General features: G+C 42.5%; 1 protein-coding gene and 1 long non-coding RNA gene across 3 annotated transcripts in view; both read right to left on the reverse strand.

Moving 5' to 3' along the window:
- Window positions 1-1,066: 1,066 nt before the first annotated feature.
- LOC127919576 (uncharacterized) lies at window positions 1,067-4,114 on the reverse strand. The gene is made up of 3 exons (XR_008103352.1): window positions 3,919-4,114; window positions 3,587-3,704; window positions 1,067-2,003 (listed from the first exon to the last, which is right to left on the reverse strand). It is a non-coding gene; the product is annotated as an uncharacterized LOC127919576 (long non-coding RNA).
- A 116-nt stretch (window positions 4,115-4,230) lies between these two features.
- The window catches only part of LOC127919575 (myosin-IIIb-like), a 31,202-nt gene continuing 21,085 nt past the window's right edge, over window positions 4,231-14,347 (reverse strand). The window contains exons 13-24 of one of the 2 annotated variants that reach the window (XM_052503311.1): window positions 13,653-13,738; window positions 13,303-13,350; window positions 13,045-13,092; window positions 11,156-11,247; window positions 10,503-10,685; window positions 8,629-8,750; window positions 8,130-8,323; window positions 7,943-8,032; window positions 7,627-7,792; window positions 7,008-7,370; window positions 4,878-4,949; window positions 4,231-4,587 (exon numbers count right to left, since the gene is read on the reverse strand). In XM_052503311.1, the coding sequence (XP_052359271.1) occupies window positions 4,558-4,587; window positions 4,878-4,949; window positions 7,008-7,370; window positions 7,627-7,792; window positions 7,943-8,032; window positions 8,130-8,323; window positions 8,629-8,750; window positions 10,503-10,685; window positions 11,156-11,247; window positions 13,045-13,092; window positions 13,303-13,350; window positions 13,653-13,738 (1,494 nt within the window). In that variant the 3' untranslated portion in view covers window positions 4,231-4,557. The remainder of the gene's footprint in view (window positions 4,588-4,877; window positions 4,950-7,007; window positions 7,371-7,626; window positions 7,793-7,942; window positions 8,033-8,129; window positions 8,324-8,628; window positions 8,751-10,502; window positions 10,686-11,155; window positions 11,248-13,044; window positions 13,093-13,302; window positions 13,351-13,652; window positions 13,739-14,347) is intronic. The other variant, XM_052503312.1, reaches the window with a different exon arrangement.

Below are 14,347 nucleotides of genomic sequence, written 5' to 3' on the forward strand. Positions count from 1 at the left end.
GGTTCAGTCTGGCGGGCTTACCTTCCCCGGGACTCACCCTATATTTTAGTAATCACAGGTATCAACCTACTGGGATTTACTATTAACTTTATAGTACTAGCAGGAGCCAACCTACTAGGGAGTTACCCCCTAGGACTTACCCTACAGCCTGTATGAGTTTATCTTCGGGCCTTATCAATTACTATAAAGCTACGACTGGCCGTTACACAATGGGCCTATAGAATTAAATTTAGGTTCTCAGGTCCGTATCATATAATTAGTTCAGCCAAAGATTCCCAAGATGTCAAAATGAGTGGAAACAGATATGAACTTGCCTACCTTGTTTGTTGCCAGCTCTGCTCACTGATCTGGACTCTTTGGTTTGACTTTAAATCGTGGTGAATCCTGCTCGCAGCGCCATCTGTTAGGTTCTTAGTCAATAACTCATGGACACTAGAAGCTTTTTAACCAAGTTTAATTCTGCCCAAGGTTCTGTACAGCTGTAATTCAGACAGCAAAACATTTCACCATCAGTTATATACATCCCACTTAGACACTCCTCCTTCTCTCCAATCCTTACATCTTATGGTTCAACAAGAAAAGGGCAACAGGATACCAAACCCTTATTACTCCCTTAAAAGGGATCTGACCTCACCTCACCTCCTGACCTTACCTGATCCACAGATGTCTATCTTTCCTGAATCAACACGGTGCTCTCCCCATCCCCCCAGCATTCCAAAGCCACTCAGTCTTTCTACAGATCTCACTCCTTAATATAATATCGTCTGCTCTATCATGTCTTTAATATCTCAATGTTCAAAATGTCAAATCCAACACGTTTGATGAACACAAACTATGTAGGTCTGCTGATATTCATATCACCTTTCTCTCCGTCTCAGCCACCCTGCGCAGTGCCAAAGCTGTCACATTTACACTTGAGTAGAGTCTTCATTTCTAAACCGAGGAGAAGCTTCATTACTATTTTTTTCAGGATGTCGTCTGCTGTCAGCAAGGCTTGGAATCCTTCAAAACGTTCCATCAACAAGAACGTGTAGAACTTATTATTTAAAAACATAATGCATTCAAATCCTTTCCATTGTTTTAATACTTTATTTCTCATATTTCACTGGGGTGTAACCCATATGGTTAAAAGAAATGAATTGTAAAATAAGTCACATATACTCTATATGCTCCCAATAATTTAATGGGTAAACCCAATAATCAATGTTTTGGGGAATGCAGTGCCTTCTAGAGAGTAATTAATTAACACAAAGTATGCTGCTTGAGTGGAAACCCTGGATCAGATCACCAACCACTGACTCATTTAAATCACTATGTTGAAGAGGAAGTAATTCACTGATCGGAGGTTCAACAAGCTGTTTAATCTATCCATGTGCATTTTGTTCAGCCTCACCAATTTTTAGTTGTTATTGCTGGTGTAACAGTATAATTTTAAACCGTCCCCTCGCCCATACCCGGGCGCGAACCAGGGACCTTCTGCACACATCGACAACAGTCACCCACAAAGCATCGTTACCCATCGCTCCACAAAAGCCGCGGCCCTTGCAGAGCAAGGGGAACTACTACTTCAAGGTCTCAGAGCAAGTGACGTAACCGATTGAAACGCTATTTAGCGCGCACCGCTAACTAAGCTAGCCGTTTCACATCCGTTACACTGGTCACTCACCACATTTGAGTTGGCTAATAAAGCAAAAGCTAATTAGGGTTAATTGAAAATCACAGTTAATTTATTAATGATTGAAATATGAACATTATAAAAAGGCAATTTAAAAGAAATATTTTTTTAATGTGTAAACAGAACAAAAAACTTGAATTTAAAACACATTAATCAAAGTTGTCACGGTGACTCCACTGTAGGGAACTGGCAGGATCTATACCCTCATCTTCTCATGATTGAGTTCAGTTTTTCCCGCATCAGTTGAGCTTTCCTAATCTGCATGGCAACTCCCAGGACCTTCTTCACTCTTGGGTCTGCACAGTACTTCCTCCCATTGGCATGTAATCTACAGTACAAGAAGATAGTGGGATGTTGAGGGTGCAGTCCAGATATAGGTACTTCTCTGATCTTTACAATGCCTGAAGAAGTATTTTGCATCTAATCAACCACATTAACATGATGATGGAACTCTAATGTGTATCTGGAATGCACCGCACCAGTCTTATGGTTATTGGCATGTGTAACAGAAGTAGGGAATAGGGAATCTTGAAAGATAAGACCAGAGGTGTCATGCCCATCGATCTGCTCAGATTTGTCCACATGTTTTTCTCCAGATGTTAAATGATTTACTAAACTTCATTTTATAATTGTTTATAAAAAAGATCTGTCAGCTGTATTTTCAGGAGGGGGCACAATGACTGGACCAGGCAAAAGTACCCCCACCACCACCACCACCCATTCTTCCCAGTAAGTGGTTCCTTCCTAGGTGCACCACGGAGCAGAGATATGGTAGACAGGACGCTAGACACTATAGTGTGTGCAGACCACAGGCGGCCGGTAGCACCTTAATTGGGGAGGACGTACTCATAGTAACGACTGGAAAGGAATATGTGGAATGGTATTGAAGACATCAAAAACATGGTTTCCATTTGTTTAATACCATTCCATTTACTCCATTCCAGTTATTATTATGAGATGTCCTCCCTTCAGCAACCTCCTGTGGTGCAGACAGTCATCAGTGGAGGAGGAGAAAGAGTTTGATATGATTTTAGTTGCAAGTGATGGGCACCTCACAGGAGGTATGTTTGTAAATTAATTAATTAGAACAAGCCATGTACAGTAGCCTATTTATTCCTTCATGATAAATACATTTTTAAAAAACAAAATGTTTCTGTATACTACAAGCCACCTAGCAATTTTATGAAGTTGGCTTTAGCTAGTCAGGTTCTCAATCTCCCAACCTAATAACTAGCTACCAAGCCATTTCAGGATAATCAAGTTAGAGCAGCTTGTCTATCTTTTCTGGCAAGCCTATGGGGTTGTTGTGTTAGCAAAGACAGTAGCCTGCCCTACATGCAGTGGCGTTCTACTACTTAAGTAGTATCTGTACTTTACTTTTTATATTTTTGCCAACTTTTACTTCACTGCATTCCTAAAGAAAAATAATATACTTTCCACTCCATATATTTTCCCTGACATCCAAAAGTCCTTGTTACAGTACATTTTGACAGGAAAATGGTCAAATTCACACACTTATCAAGAGAACATCCCTGGTCAGCTCTACTGCCTCTAATCTGGCGGACTCACTAAACACAAACGCTTCATTTGTAAATGATGTTTGAGTGTGCTCCTGGCTATCGATCAATAAAAAATTGTGTTGTCTGGTTTGCTTAATATAAGGAATTTCAAAGTATTTATACTTTTGATACTTAAGTATCAAAAGTAAATGGAATTAAGTATATTTAAAACCGAATACTTTTGGATTTTTACTCGAGTAGTATTTTACTGGGTGACTGAGTCATATTCTATTAAAGGTATATCTTTACTTTTACTCAAGTATGAGAATTGAGTACTTTTTCCACCACTGCCTACATGCACTATTTTCTTTCGAGAAATTGTGACATTACAGAACAAGTGGTGAGGACTCACACAACAGCGTCGATCTCACATGCACCATGGTTGTGTTGGACATCATATCGCTCCACTCGCATTAGTAAGCTCAAAGGAATGTTCCTGGATGTCCCAACACAACATTTTGGAATGGCTCCTGAAAGAGGCAGTTCATTCATTACAGTAACCATGTCAGAACTACACAAAGATCCAGAATTCACATGATATTCCGGAGTAACAGATGAATAACCAATCCCCAAAAATGCCTAATGAAAATCCATCAATACTGAATCAATTAGAAACCAGCAAGATCATGCCCCTCAAGGACTGGAGTTGTGCACACAGTATATAAATACACATTTTCACATTACCTTGGATGGAGTATATGGTGACACACAGCACAAAAGCCAGAACCCTGAGATCCATCAAGGAGATTTGGAGTCCTACAGTATCTGGTTGATTAGACATATGCCACTGTCTAATTTGGTTGATTTAGATCTATGTCACAGTGTCAGACTCCTGTTTTCCTGTTGTGATCTGTCTACTACTCTGAATGTGGTCACTGGATGGAAATATATCAGTTAAAAAACAAAACCACTCCTCTCTACAGGTCTGCGTGCCTATTGGCTGATTCTTTAACGGTAAAAAAAAACTCACTGATGACTGAAGTGAAAGAGCCATGATGTGTTAACACCGAAGCATTTTCATGCAGATTTTATTATGATGGGGGGAAAAAACAAACTTGAGGACAACCAGATATCTAAAATGTAAACAAATAAAAATATTCAGTAAATCACAGAATGTAAACATTCCCACTGCATAATTTACATTTAAATAAACAAACAATACAATCAGAAACATAAAACCCCTTAACACACATCAATTTAAATCGTTACAAAATAAAATACTAGTAAACAAGGATGTATCTCCTTATAATTTGTTCATGGATAAAGCTTAGACAGAATATGGTCCAGTTAACTCATTCAGTTGGGGAAAAACAACAAATAGCATTAACTCCCTCCATCCCATGGGTTATGAATCTGCAACAGACACAAAAATAGCATAAGACAGTGTAAACCACTGCTTGGCTAAATACTTGTTTCTATTTGAAAAGGGGTTGGTTATTTATATGTATATAAAATACATGCAAGAAGAAAGGCGTGCACACTCAGACTTGCACAACATTATAGTGTTTTGGGAGGCTGCGTGGGAACGTAATGAAATGTAAATTAATAGAGCTGACATCATTCCCTATTCTACTTGATCGAGACATGTCTAAAAACAATATATTGCACAATGTTATGCCCTGCATGCCAGAACTATGACCTACCGGTCCTCCTCCAGGAGGGGTTGGTGGTACTGTGAGAGATAGAGGGCTCTGATCCTGGCCATCTGGAAAATGCTGCAGAAACGATTGACCCACATTAAACAATTTAAAGGCAATGCTATCAAATACTAATTGAGTGTATGTAAACTTCTGACCCACTGGGAATGTGATGAAAGAAATAAAAGCTGAAATAAAAATCACTCTACTATTATTCTGACATTTCACATTCTTAAAATAAAGTGGTGATCCTAACTGACCTAAGACAGGGAATTTTTATTAGGATTAAAATGTCAGGAATTGTGAAAAATGGAGTTGAATTTATTTAGGCTAAGAAGCATGTAAACTTCCGACTTGAACTGTATGTGTGTGTGTATATATATATATATATATATATATATATATATATATATATATATATATATATATCAAGGTCGTGAACTAACAGGTTATAGAGCAAACAATGCAATTATCACAACACATAGGTTGTAATATGTTATTTTATTTTTTTCCCCCCAGTGATTTTACACACACCACTATTGTTCATAAAGTAAGTGTCGTCCAAAACAGAGTTTGGTAAGTGACTGCGTCGCTTTGCATGGCACAGTACCATGGGCAGGCAGAGACATCTCCTTAGGAGGACCAATAGAATGGTCAGAAATCAGTACACCCCTGACCACATGGGGCACCGGGTCACTCAAAGCAACTTGCTAACTGGTACCTCTTCCCCAGACAAGGTGGTTCAGACTTGCCCTTTCTGGGAAGTAGCTACTCTAGTGAAAATGGGATTCCCATTTTGGCTGTGTGCATGGGAGTCCATAAAGTTATTCAACAAACCTGACAGATTGCCAGGATATGGATATGGGCTGTCAAACAATCAACCCTGAGACTGGTGTTGTTGGTAAGTAGCAGTGGTGTAGTGGCGCCTGGAGAAGTGGGTATACTCGGTCCTTGCCAAAATTTCCCTTAAACGGCCCGCCCACCGAAGGAAAGGCGCCCTCTTATTAAAATGAGAAACTTGACTTCATATTATGAGGCATGTCTTACCTTGCTTCAAAGAAAAGCCTATAGCCAAAATGCACCATAGAAATGTGGAGACGTTTATTTTATAAAGACTTCCTCATAGAGTTCTCCTGTTCTATTGGTTTTCTTTCAACTTTCTATCATTGTCTATCAGTCAAAGACATTATCCTAGTTATATTAGCAACCCATGATGGTTGTTGCATCTTTAGATCTCCCCTCTTTCTACATTTCATCTCTGTCCATGAAACCGCTCGCATGAGTGGTGTGCATTTTAGAACATTTTTTCCGCAAATGGAATTTTTGGAACATTTGCGCACAGGTCTACTGCCATGTGCACATTGCTGCGCTAAAATGTGAACGATGGAGCATTCTGAACTGCTCCATCAGCCTTTATTAGGGCTCCTGGGTGGTCGGTCTAAGGCACTGCATCTCAGTGCAAGAGGCGTCACTATAGTACCTGGTTCGAATCAGGCTTTATCACATCCGGATGTGATTGGGAGTCCCATAGGGTGGTGCACAAGTTAAATTAAATACATACAAATTAGAGAGGAAGATATGCATAGCTAACATTGTACCTGAAGACAGGTTTGCTCCCTGTTAGCTAGCTAGCTCATAATCATGCAAACCTATTACATATTTGATGCATGTTGCCAGCTTGCTTTCAATAATGTTTCAACTCAAACTGGTTAGCTACTGTCCTTCTGTTGTGATTGAATGGCAGAAACAACCACACCCGCCAAGACAACTCTTATTTGCCTCCAGCCATGGCCACTGGCATTTCTTAATGAGCATGGATGAATAACAAGGTCAAATCAGGAAGTGCAGATGCCCTTTAATGGTTCAACAACACCATATACGACTGCTATCTATACGCAGATGTACCTACACCAGTTCTAGCACAGACCAAATGCACCCAATCAGTTCTATAGACTGACATTTCAAGGTGTGTAATTTCATTGATAAACAATGGTAACCTGGATCCAGCATTAATACATAGGCCATTCAACTCAACACCATGTGTCCAATCACACATTAAAGTCTGCCTTCATCTCTCGCTTCCCTCCATTTATCCATCCTTTCTCCCTCTTCCCTCTCCTTATCATTGCCTCTCACCTGTTGGATCTCCCTCATAGCCAATCGGATGGAAGGATACAACCGGGGGAACGACCTGCTCTTGTGGTCAGTCTCGTCCTCCTCTTCTTCCCCCTCTCCTCTCTCCCCTCTACTCCCTCCACGGGCCTCCCCTCCTCCAGCCACGGCCCGGTGTCTTCGGTCAGATATCCGCCTGAGGACAGGTGGTCTCTGGGACTCCAGGCTGGGGCCCTGCCCCGGGGGCAGGAAGAGCCGCTGGAGCTCCAGGTGGACAGAGTCGGGGGTTGACTCACCCTCCTCCCCAGACTTGGGGCTCCCGTGGTTGGCTGTAGCCAGGAGGTCCAGGCCCTTCAAGTCCTCGTAGTCTGTGTTCTGGTCACATGTCTGAAACAGCAGATTCAAATTTGCTTACATTAAATCAGTCCATGCATGTAGATTGTAGATTATAAAATACTTGCTATAAGCTTTCTGAACAGCTTATGGCTCTTCCCAGACAACATAAAATGCATAAATGTTTGACGATGCATTGTTACTGTTCAGTATTGCATACAGGTCCTGGCAGACCCTGTTCAACTGTGGGTATATTCAATACAGTATTTGACAGGAGCCAGACCCTAAAAGGGTTTGACCCGATGCTGACCTGTCCACAGGGCGTGCTGAGCAGCTCGTTGAAGGGCTTGATGCCCACCTGGCTGTGGTGTTGCACCAGATCAGGCAGGGAGGGGTGGGCTTTATCCTCCCCCAGGATCACATACTTCCCGTTGGACTGCATCTCAATCATAAAGTGCCTGCACCGGTTCGCCCCCCTGACAGTGGATAGACGGAGAGGCCAAGGTCAAAGGGTACACATAGGTCACAAAAGATGAGGTCCAAACGGGAGGTTAGGGGTTTAATGTCTCATGTGTCTTTGGTGGATGAATCTGTGTTCAAATCCAGTTTGTCATCCTCAGTCTTACTTATATGTTAGTGTGTAGCCCTCCCGGCTCTGTCCCACACGAATCAGAAAACAGCCCACAGGCTTGTCCGTCATCAAATCCTCTGCTTGTCTATAGAGGAGACATACACAGAGAGACTTGTTAAAACCACAATTAAATCTGAATGAGAATTTGCATACATGTGCATTTGACATCCTCTCTTACTGACCTGCGTGTAATCATGCCATGGAACCAGCAGGGGAAGGCTCCATTGTGGACCACCTTGCGGGCCTGCGTCTCCTTGAACCAGCGGATGGTGTTCTTCCTCTTCTTGCTCCTCTCCCTAGCTCGCTCCTCTCCCCCTACCTGGCCCACCAGCTCAGCCAGTTCAATATGCACCTCCAGGTTGTCAAAGGGAGTGGCCTGGGAGAGACAGAGGGAATCATAAATCGTAGGGTCGTTTAAGGCTCAGTTTAGGGTCAAATTTAGTCATCAAAGACTGCGAGTGGATGTCAGGGTATAGAGTGGGACATCGATTGCCAAAGGGTACAAGATCAGTCAATAGCATGGTTCCCACCAACATGCTGTCTGTGGGCTAGCCAGTGCTGGCTAGCACCAGAGATGTTTAAAACAGAGAGGCTCAACATGAGATTACTCCCTGCAAATGACTTCTTACAGTTCTCAATTAAAATCAAGGTTACCGGTGTAGACTCTTGAGTATGGCTCACCTCAAACTGTTTGCTGCGGGGCCGTGGGACAGGAGCCAGGTGGGTGGCAGTGGGCAGGGTAGAGCGAGGCTGGGGCTGTGGCTTCTTTTTCCTGGGTAGGGGCACAGGTGGAGAGAATGGCCCTGAGACACACACACACCCACCCAGATTAACACAGCACTCAAAGCTACACTGGCTGTACAAAACATTAAGAACACCTGCTCTTTCAATGCCATCGACTGACCAGGTGAATTCAGGTAAACACTATGATCCCTTATTGGATGTCACTTTTTAAATCTACTTCAATCAGTGTAGATGAAGGGGAGGAGACCATAACATCAAAAACCAAAGATACAAAAGTTGTTTATTATTCTAAATGCATTTCAGAATATTGTCACGGTCTGGTGAGAACTTCAACTCCATTTCTAGTACGTTCTTGTGCAGACTCAACTGTATATCATTGAATATCTGTGTTGTATTGAAGAAAGTCCTCCAGTGAAGTATTGATTGAAAAATTACAGCTACTCAAGGAGGATCTTTAAGCCTTGAGACATGGATTGTGTACGTGTGCCATTCAGAGGGTGAATGGGCAAGACAAAGATTTAAGTGCCTTTGAACAGGGTATGGTAGGTGCCAGGCAGACTGGTTTGTGTCAAGTTTCCCATGTGTATCAACAATGGTCCACCACCCACAGGATTTGATACAACCTTGGGAAGCATTGGAGTCAACATGGGCCAGCATCCCTGTGGAACACTTTTGACACCCCTGATGAATTGAGGCTGTTCTGAGGGCTAAAGGGGGGTGTAACTTAATATTAGGACAATGTTCTTAATGTTCTGTACACTCAGTGTACTCATACAATGAGTGACAAGGATCATTACACATTCTTGAATGCTGAATTATTGATCTAAGTCAGACTGAAATGTGTTTGTCAACGTGCACAGAGAGTTTGGAGAAGGGTGGAGGTAAAGAACTCAATTAGAACAGCGTTAGGGAGAAACAGAACAAGTAGGTGAATTGTCAGTAAGGGAGATACAGTGCATTCAGAAAGTATTCAGACCCCTTGACTTTTTTCATGTTTCAGCCTTATTCTAAAATGAATGAAATAGTTTTTTTTCTCTTCATCAATCTTTTGGCAAACGCCAAGCAGGCCATCATGTGCTTTTACTGAGGAGTGGCTTCTGTCTGACCACTCTACCATAAAGGCCTGATTGGTGGAGTGCTGGAGAGATGGTTGTTCTTCTCAAAGGTTCACCCATCTCCACAGAGGAACTCTGGAGCTCTGTCAGAGTGACCATCGAGTTCTTGGTCACCTCCTGACCAAGGCCCTTTTCTACCGATTACTCAGTTTGGCTGGGTGGCCAGCTCTAGGAAGAGTATTGGTGGTTCCAAATTTCTTCCATTTAAGAATGATGGAGGCCATGGTGTTCTTGGAGACCTTCAATGCTGCAGAATTTTTTGGTATCCTTCCCCAAATCGGTGCCTTGACATAATTCTGTCTCAGAGCTATATGTATATTTCCATCGACCTCATGGCTTGGTTTTTGCTCTGACATGCACTGTCAACTGTGGGACCTTATATAGACAGGTATGTGCCTTTCCAAATCATGTCCAATCAAGTTGTACAAACATCTCAAGGAATGATCAATGGAAACAGGATGCACCTGAGCTCAATTTCGAGTCTCATAGCAAAGGGTCTGAATACTTATGTAAAGAAGATATTTCTGTTTTAATTTTTTTAATAAATTTGCTCATATTTCTAAAAACATTTTTTAAATACATTTAAGAATCAGGCTGTAACATAACAAAAAGTGGAAAAGTGGAAGATGTCTGAATACTTTCCAAATGCACTATAGGTGAGTAAGAGAGGGAGAGAGAGATATTCTGCTTCCTTACTCTTGTTCTCCTGCTCCATGTCCAGTCGCCTCCTCATCTCCTCCTCCAGCTCCCGCTCCCTCCTCTTCTCCTCCTCCTCCTCCCTGGCTTCTCTCTCTGCCCTCTCTCTCTGGGCCTGCCTCTGTCTGTGCACTTCCACCAGCAAGGACAGGTACTTCCTCCTGCAGCGCAGTGAACGGTAGTCTGCAACACACAGCAACAGTGAGAATGTCAAGAGAGAGAGAGAGATGCAGTGACAAGAGACATAGAAAGGAGAGAGAGGTAGGGAGGAGAGAAACATTAATGAATGCTATTTGTGATAAAGGACCACATTACGATGCAAAATGATGCTACAGTAAGCACAGGCCATGAAATCAAGATACCGGACAGTATGCCAGAGAAATCATCATCTATCTTGCAGTGGGGTGAGGGGTCGCAACGCAAAGACTGAAGGTAGCCCTTAAAACTGCAAGCATCTTGCTGATGGTAATGTTTGTTTAATCATGTCCCATCGTGATTGATTTCAATGTTTATAACCTAGTCCACAGACCTGAAAAGGGTTTTTACCCTCAGGCCTGAGTTCAAAAGCAGCAACATCTCACAGATGGCAATTAAATTACTTTGACAGACATTTGAGAGATTATGTTCCAGAGACTACAGTTTGTGGCCCTTACCTTTCTGGATGACAAGTGCTGCCTTGCCAAGTCTCTCTAACAGCCTGGCCAACTCCTCCTGGTGCCAATACTTAAAGAACATACGAGACGAGCTGCCACAAAAAGGGGGAGACAGTTAAAACAATGTTTATAGATATTGAGCATTATTTGCACGGGGAATTGTTGCATAAAGCACTGTTAAATCAGATAGAAAATTAGAGAAAGATTTCCAATCAACTTCAGTACTGTCATTAAGCCATATTCATACACTATATTTACAAAAGTACTTGGACACCCCTTCAAATGAGTGGATTCGGATATTTCTGCCACACCTGTTGCTGACAGGTGTATAATATCGAGCACACAGCTATGCAATCTCCATAGACAAAACAAACATTGGCTGTAGAATGGCATTACTGAAGAGCTCAGTGAATTTTAACGTGGCTCCGTCACAGGATTGTCAGTTTGTCAAATTTTTACCCTGCTAGAAGTGCCCCGGTCAACTATAAAAATGCTGTTATTGTGAAGTGAAAACGTCTAGGAGCAACAACAGCTCATCTGTCATCTGTCCTCGGTTGCAACACTCACAACCGAGTTCCAAACTGCCTCTGGAAGCAACGTCAGCACAAGAACTGTTTGTACGGAGCTTCATGAAATGGGTTTCCATGGCCGAGCAGCCGAACACAAGCCTAATCACCATGCACAATGCCAAGCGTTGGCTGGAGTGGTGTAAAGCTTGCTGCCAATGGACTCTGGAGCAGTGGAAACGAGTTCTCTGTAGTGATGAATCACTCTTCACCATCTGGCAGTCCGATGGACGAATCAGTTTGGCGGATGCCAGGAGAACGGTACCTGCACCAATGCATAGTGCCAACTGTAAAGTTTGGCGGAGGAGGAATAATGGTCGGGTCTGTTTTTCCATGGTTTGGGCTAGACCCCTTAGTTCCAGTGAAGGGAAATCTTAACACTACAACATACACATTGTAGACGATTCTGTGCTTCCAACTTTGAGGCAACAGTTTAGGGAAGGCCCTTTCCTGTTACAGCATGACAATGCCCCCGTGCACAAAGCGAGGTCCATACAGAAAGGTTTGTCGAGATCAGAGCGGAAGAACTTGACTGGCCTGCACACAGCCCTGACCTCAACCCCATCGAACACCTTTGGGATGAATTGGAACACCGACTGCGAGCCAGGCCTATTCACCCAAAATCATTGCCTAACCTCACTAATGCTCGTGACTGAATGGAAGCAAGTACCCACAGCTATGTTCTAACGTTTAGTGGACAACCTTCCCAGAAGAGTGGAGGCTGTTATAGCAGTAAAGGGGGACCAAACCCATATTAATGCCCATGATTTTGGAATGAAATGTTCAACGAGCTGGTGTCTGTCTACATACCTTTGGTCATGTAGTATCATTTTGGACATTTCTAAAGAGCCACAGAGCAGGAGAAACCAAGAGCGGGAACCGAGAAGAGATAACGATCTTTACTCAATATAAACCCTGAGCTGTCCTCACAAGCCAAAAACAACACAGCTGTTAACTGAAGAATGAGCTGTTTTTGACAGACTGATTCTCAGTTGACAGTTTTATAAGACTGCATTTTGGACTAGGCGAGTTGGAACCTGGGAGAATTATTAGTGATGTGTTCCCATGTCTCAATGGAGGCAGCGATCCAAATATATTGAAACTGAAATCTAAATCAACTATTCACTGACTTGTTCCTTCCAGCATAAAAACCTGAATAATCTGATTGGAATACAGCCCAAACGACATGCTTGGATGAAGTTATGAAAGATTTGTAACAGGAAGAGTCAGCAGTAAGTAAGTTAGTCTTCCCAGACTGATTGTGGCAAATCATTGTCTAAACCAATTCATTGAACACAACAAGAGCAACTAATGAAGCCTTACCCACACTTCCAGCCATGTATCTCAGTAGTGTTGAGGATGGACATGCAGCTGAAAAAGACACCAACCACACAGGTTACATTTAATAAGATGGACAAATGTCTACGAAATCACCTAACATGGTGTATGGCATCTTTTTTAATTGCAGGAACGGGTGCAAGTGTCTTTATATATAGGCCATTGAAAATAAGAATTTGTTCTTAACTGACTTGCCTAGTTAAATAAAGGTTAAAAAATAAATAATAATAAATACATACATACCTTTCCTTGGTTAGTGGTAAATCTGGCTTGATCAGCAGAATGTTGAACCTGAAGAGGGGAGACAGAATATTTTAGCACGGTGTGCTGAAAATAAAACTGCAGTGCACAGCAATATCATGCATCAAATATTTTGTGTTGGCCAAGATTTTAGTAGCCATGTTACAATTAATGCACACACACACACACACACACACACACACACACACACACACACACACACACACACACACACACACACACACACACACACACACACACACACACACACACACACACACACACACACACACACACACACACACACACACACACACACACACACACACACACACACACACACACACACACACCTCTGAGCAAATTCTTTGAACGATGGTCGCCAGGAGAAGCCATCTCTTCGTATCCTGATGGTTTCTAGCAGGCCGTTGTACCTTAGCTGGAAACATTTGAATTATCCGTTGTTATCATATAATATACACTGCTCAAAAAAATAAAGGGAACACTAAAATAACACATCCTAGATCTGAATGAATGAAATATTCTTATTAAATACTTTTTCTTTACATAGTTGAATGTGCTGACAACAAGATCACAAAATGTATCAATGGAAATCAAATTTATCAACCCATGGAGGTCTGGATTTGGAGTCACACTCAAAATTAAAGTGGAAAACCACACTACAGATGATCCAACTTTGATGTAATGTCCTTAAAACAAGTCAAAATGAGGCTCAGTAGTGTGTGTGGCCTCCACGTGCCTGTATGACCTCCCTACAATGCCTGGGCATGCTCCTGATGAGGTGGCGGATGGTCTCCTGAGGGATCTCCTCCCACACCTGGCCTAAAGCATCCGCCAACTCCTGGACAGTCTGTGGTGCAACCAGTTGGTGGATGGAGCGAGACATGATGTCCCAGATGTGCTCAATTGGATTCAGGTCTGGGGAACGGGCGGGCCAGTCCATAGCACCAGTGCCTTCCTCTTGCAGGAACTGCTGACACACTCCAGCCACATGAGGTCTAGCATTATCTTGCATTAGGAGGAACCT

The sequence above is a fragment of the Oncorhynchus keta genome, unplaced genomic scaffold (assembly GCF_023373465.1).
Source record: "Oncorhynchus keta strain PuntledgeMale-10-30-2019 unplaced genomic scaffold, Oket_V2 Un_contig_17123_pilon_pilon, whole genome shotgun sequence".
NCBI lineage: Eukaryota > Metazoa > Chordata > Actinopteri > Salmoniformes > Salmonidae > Oncorhynchus > Oncorhynchus keta.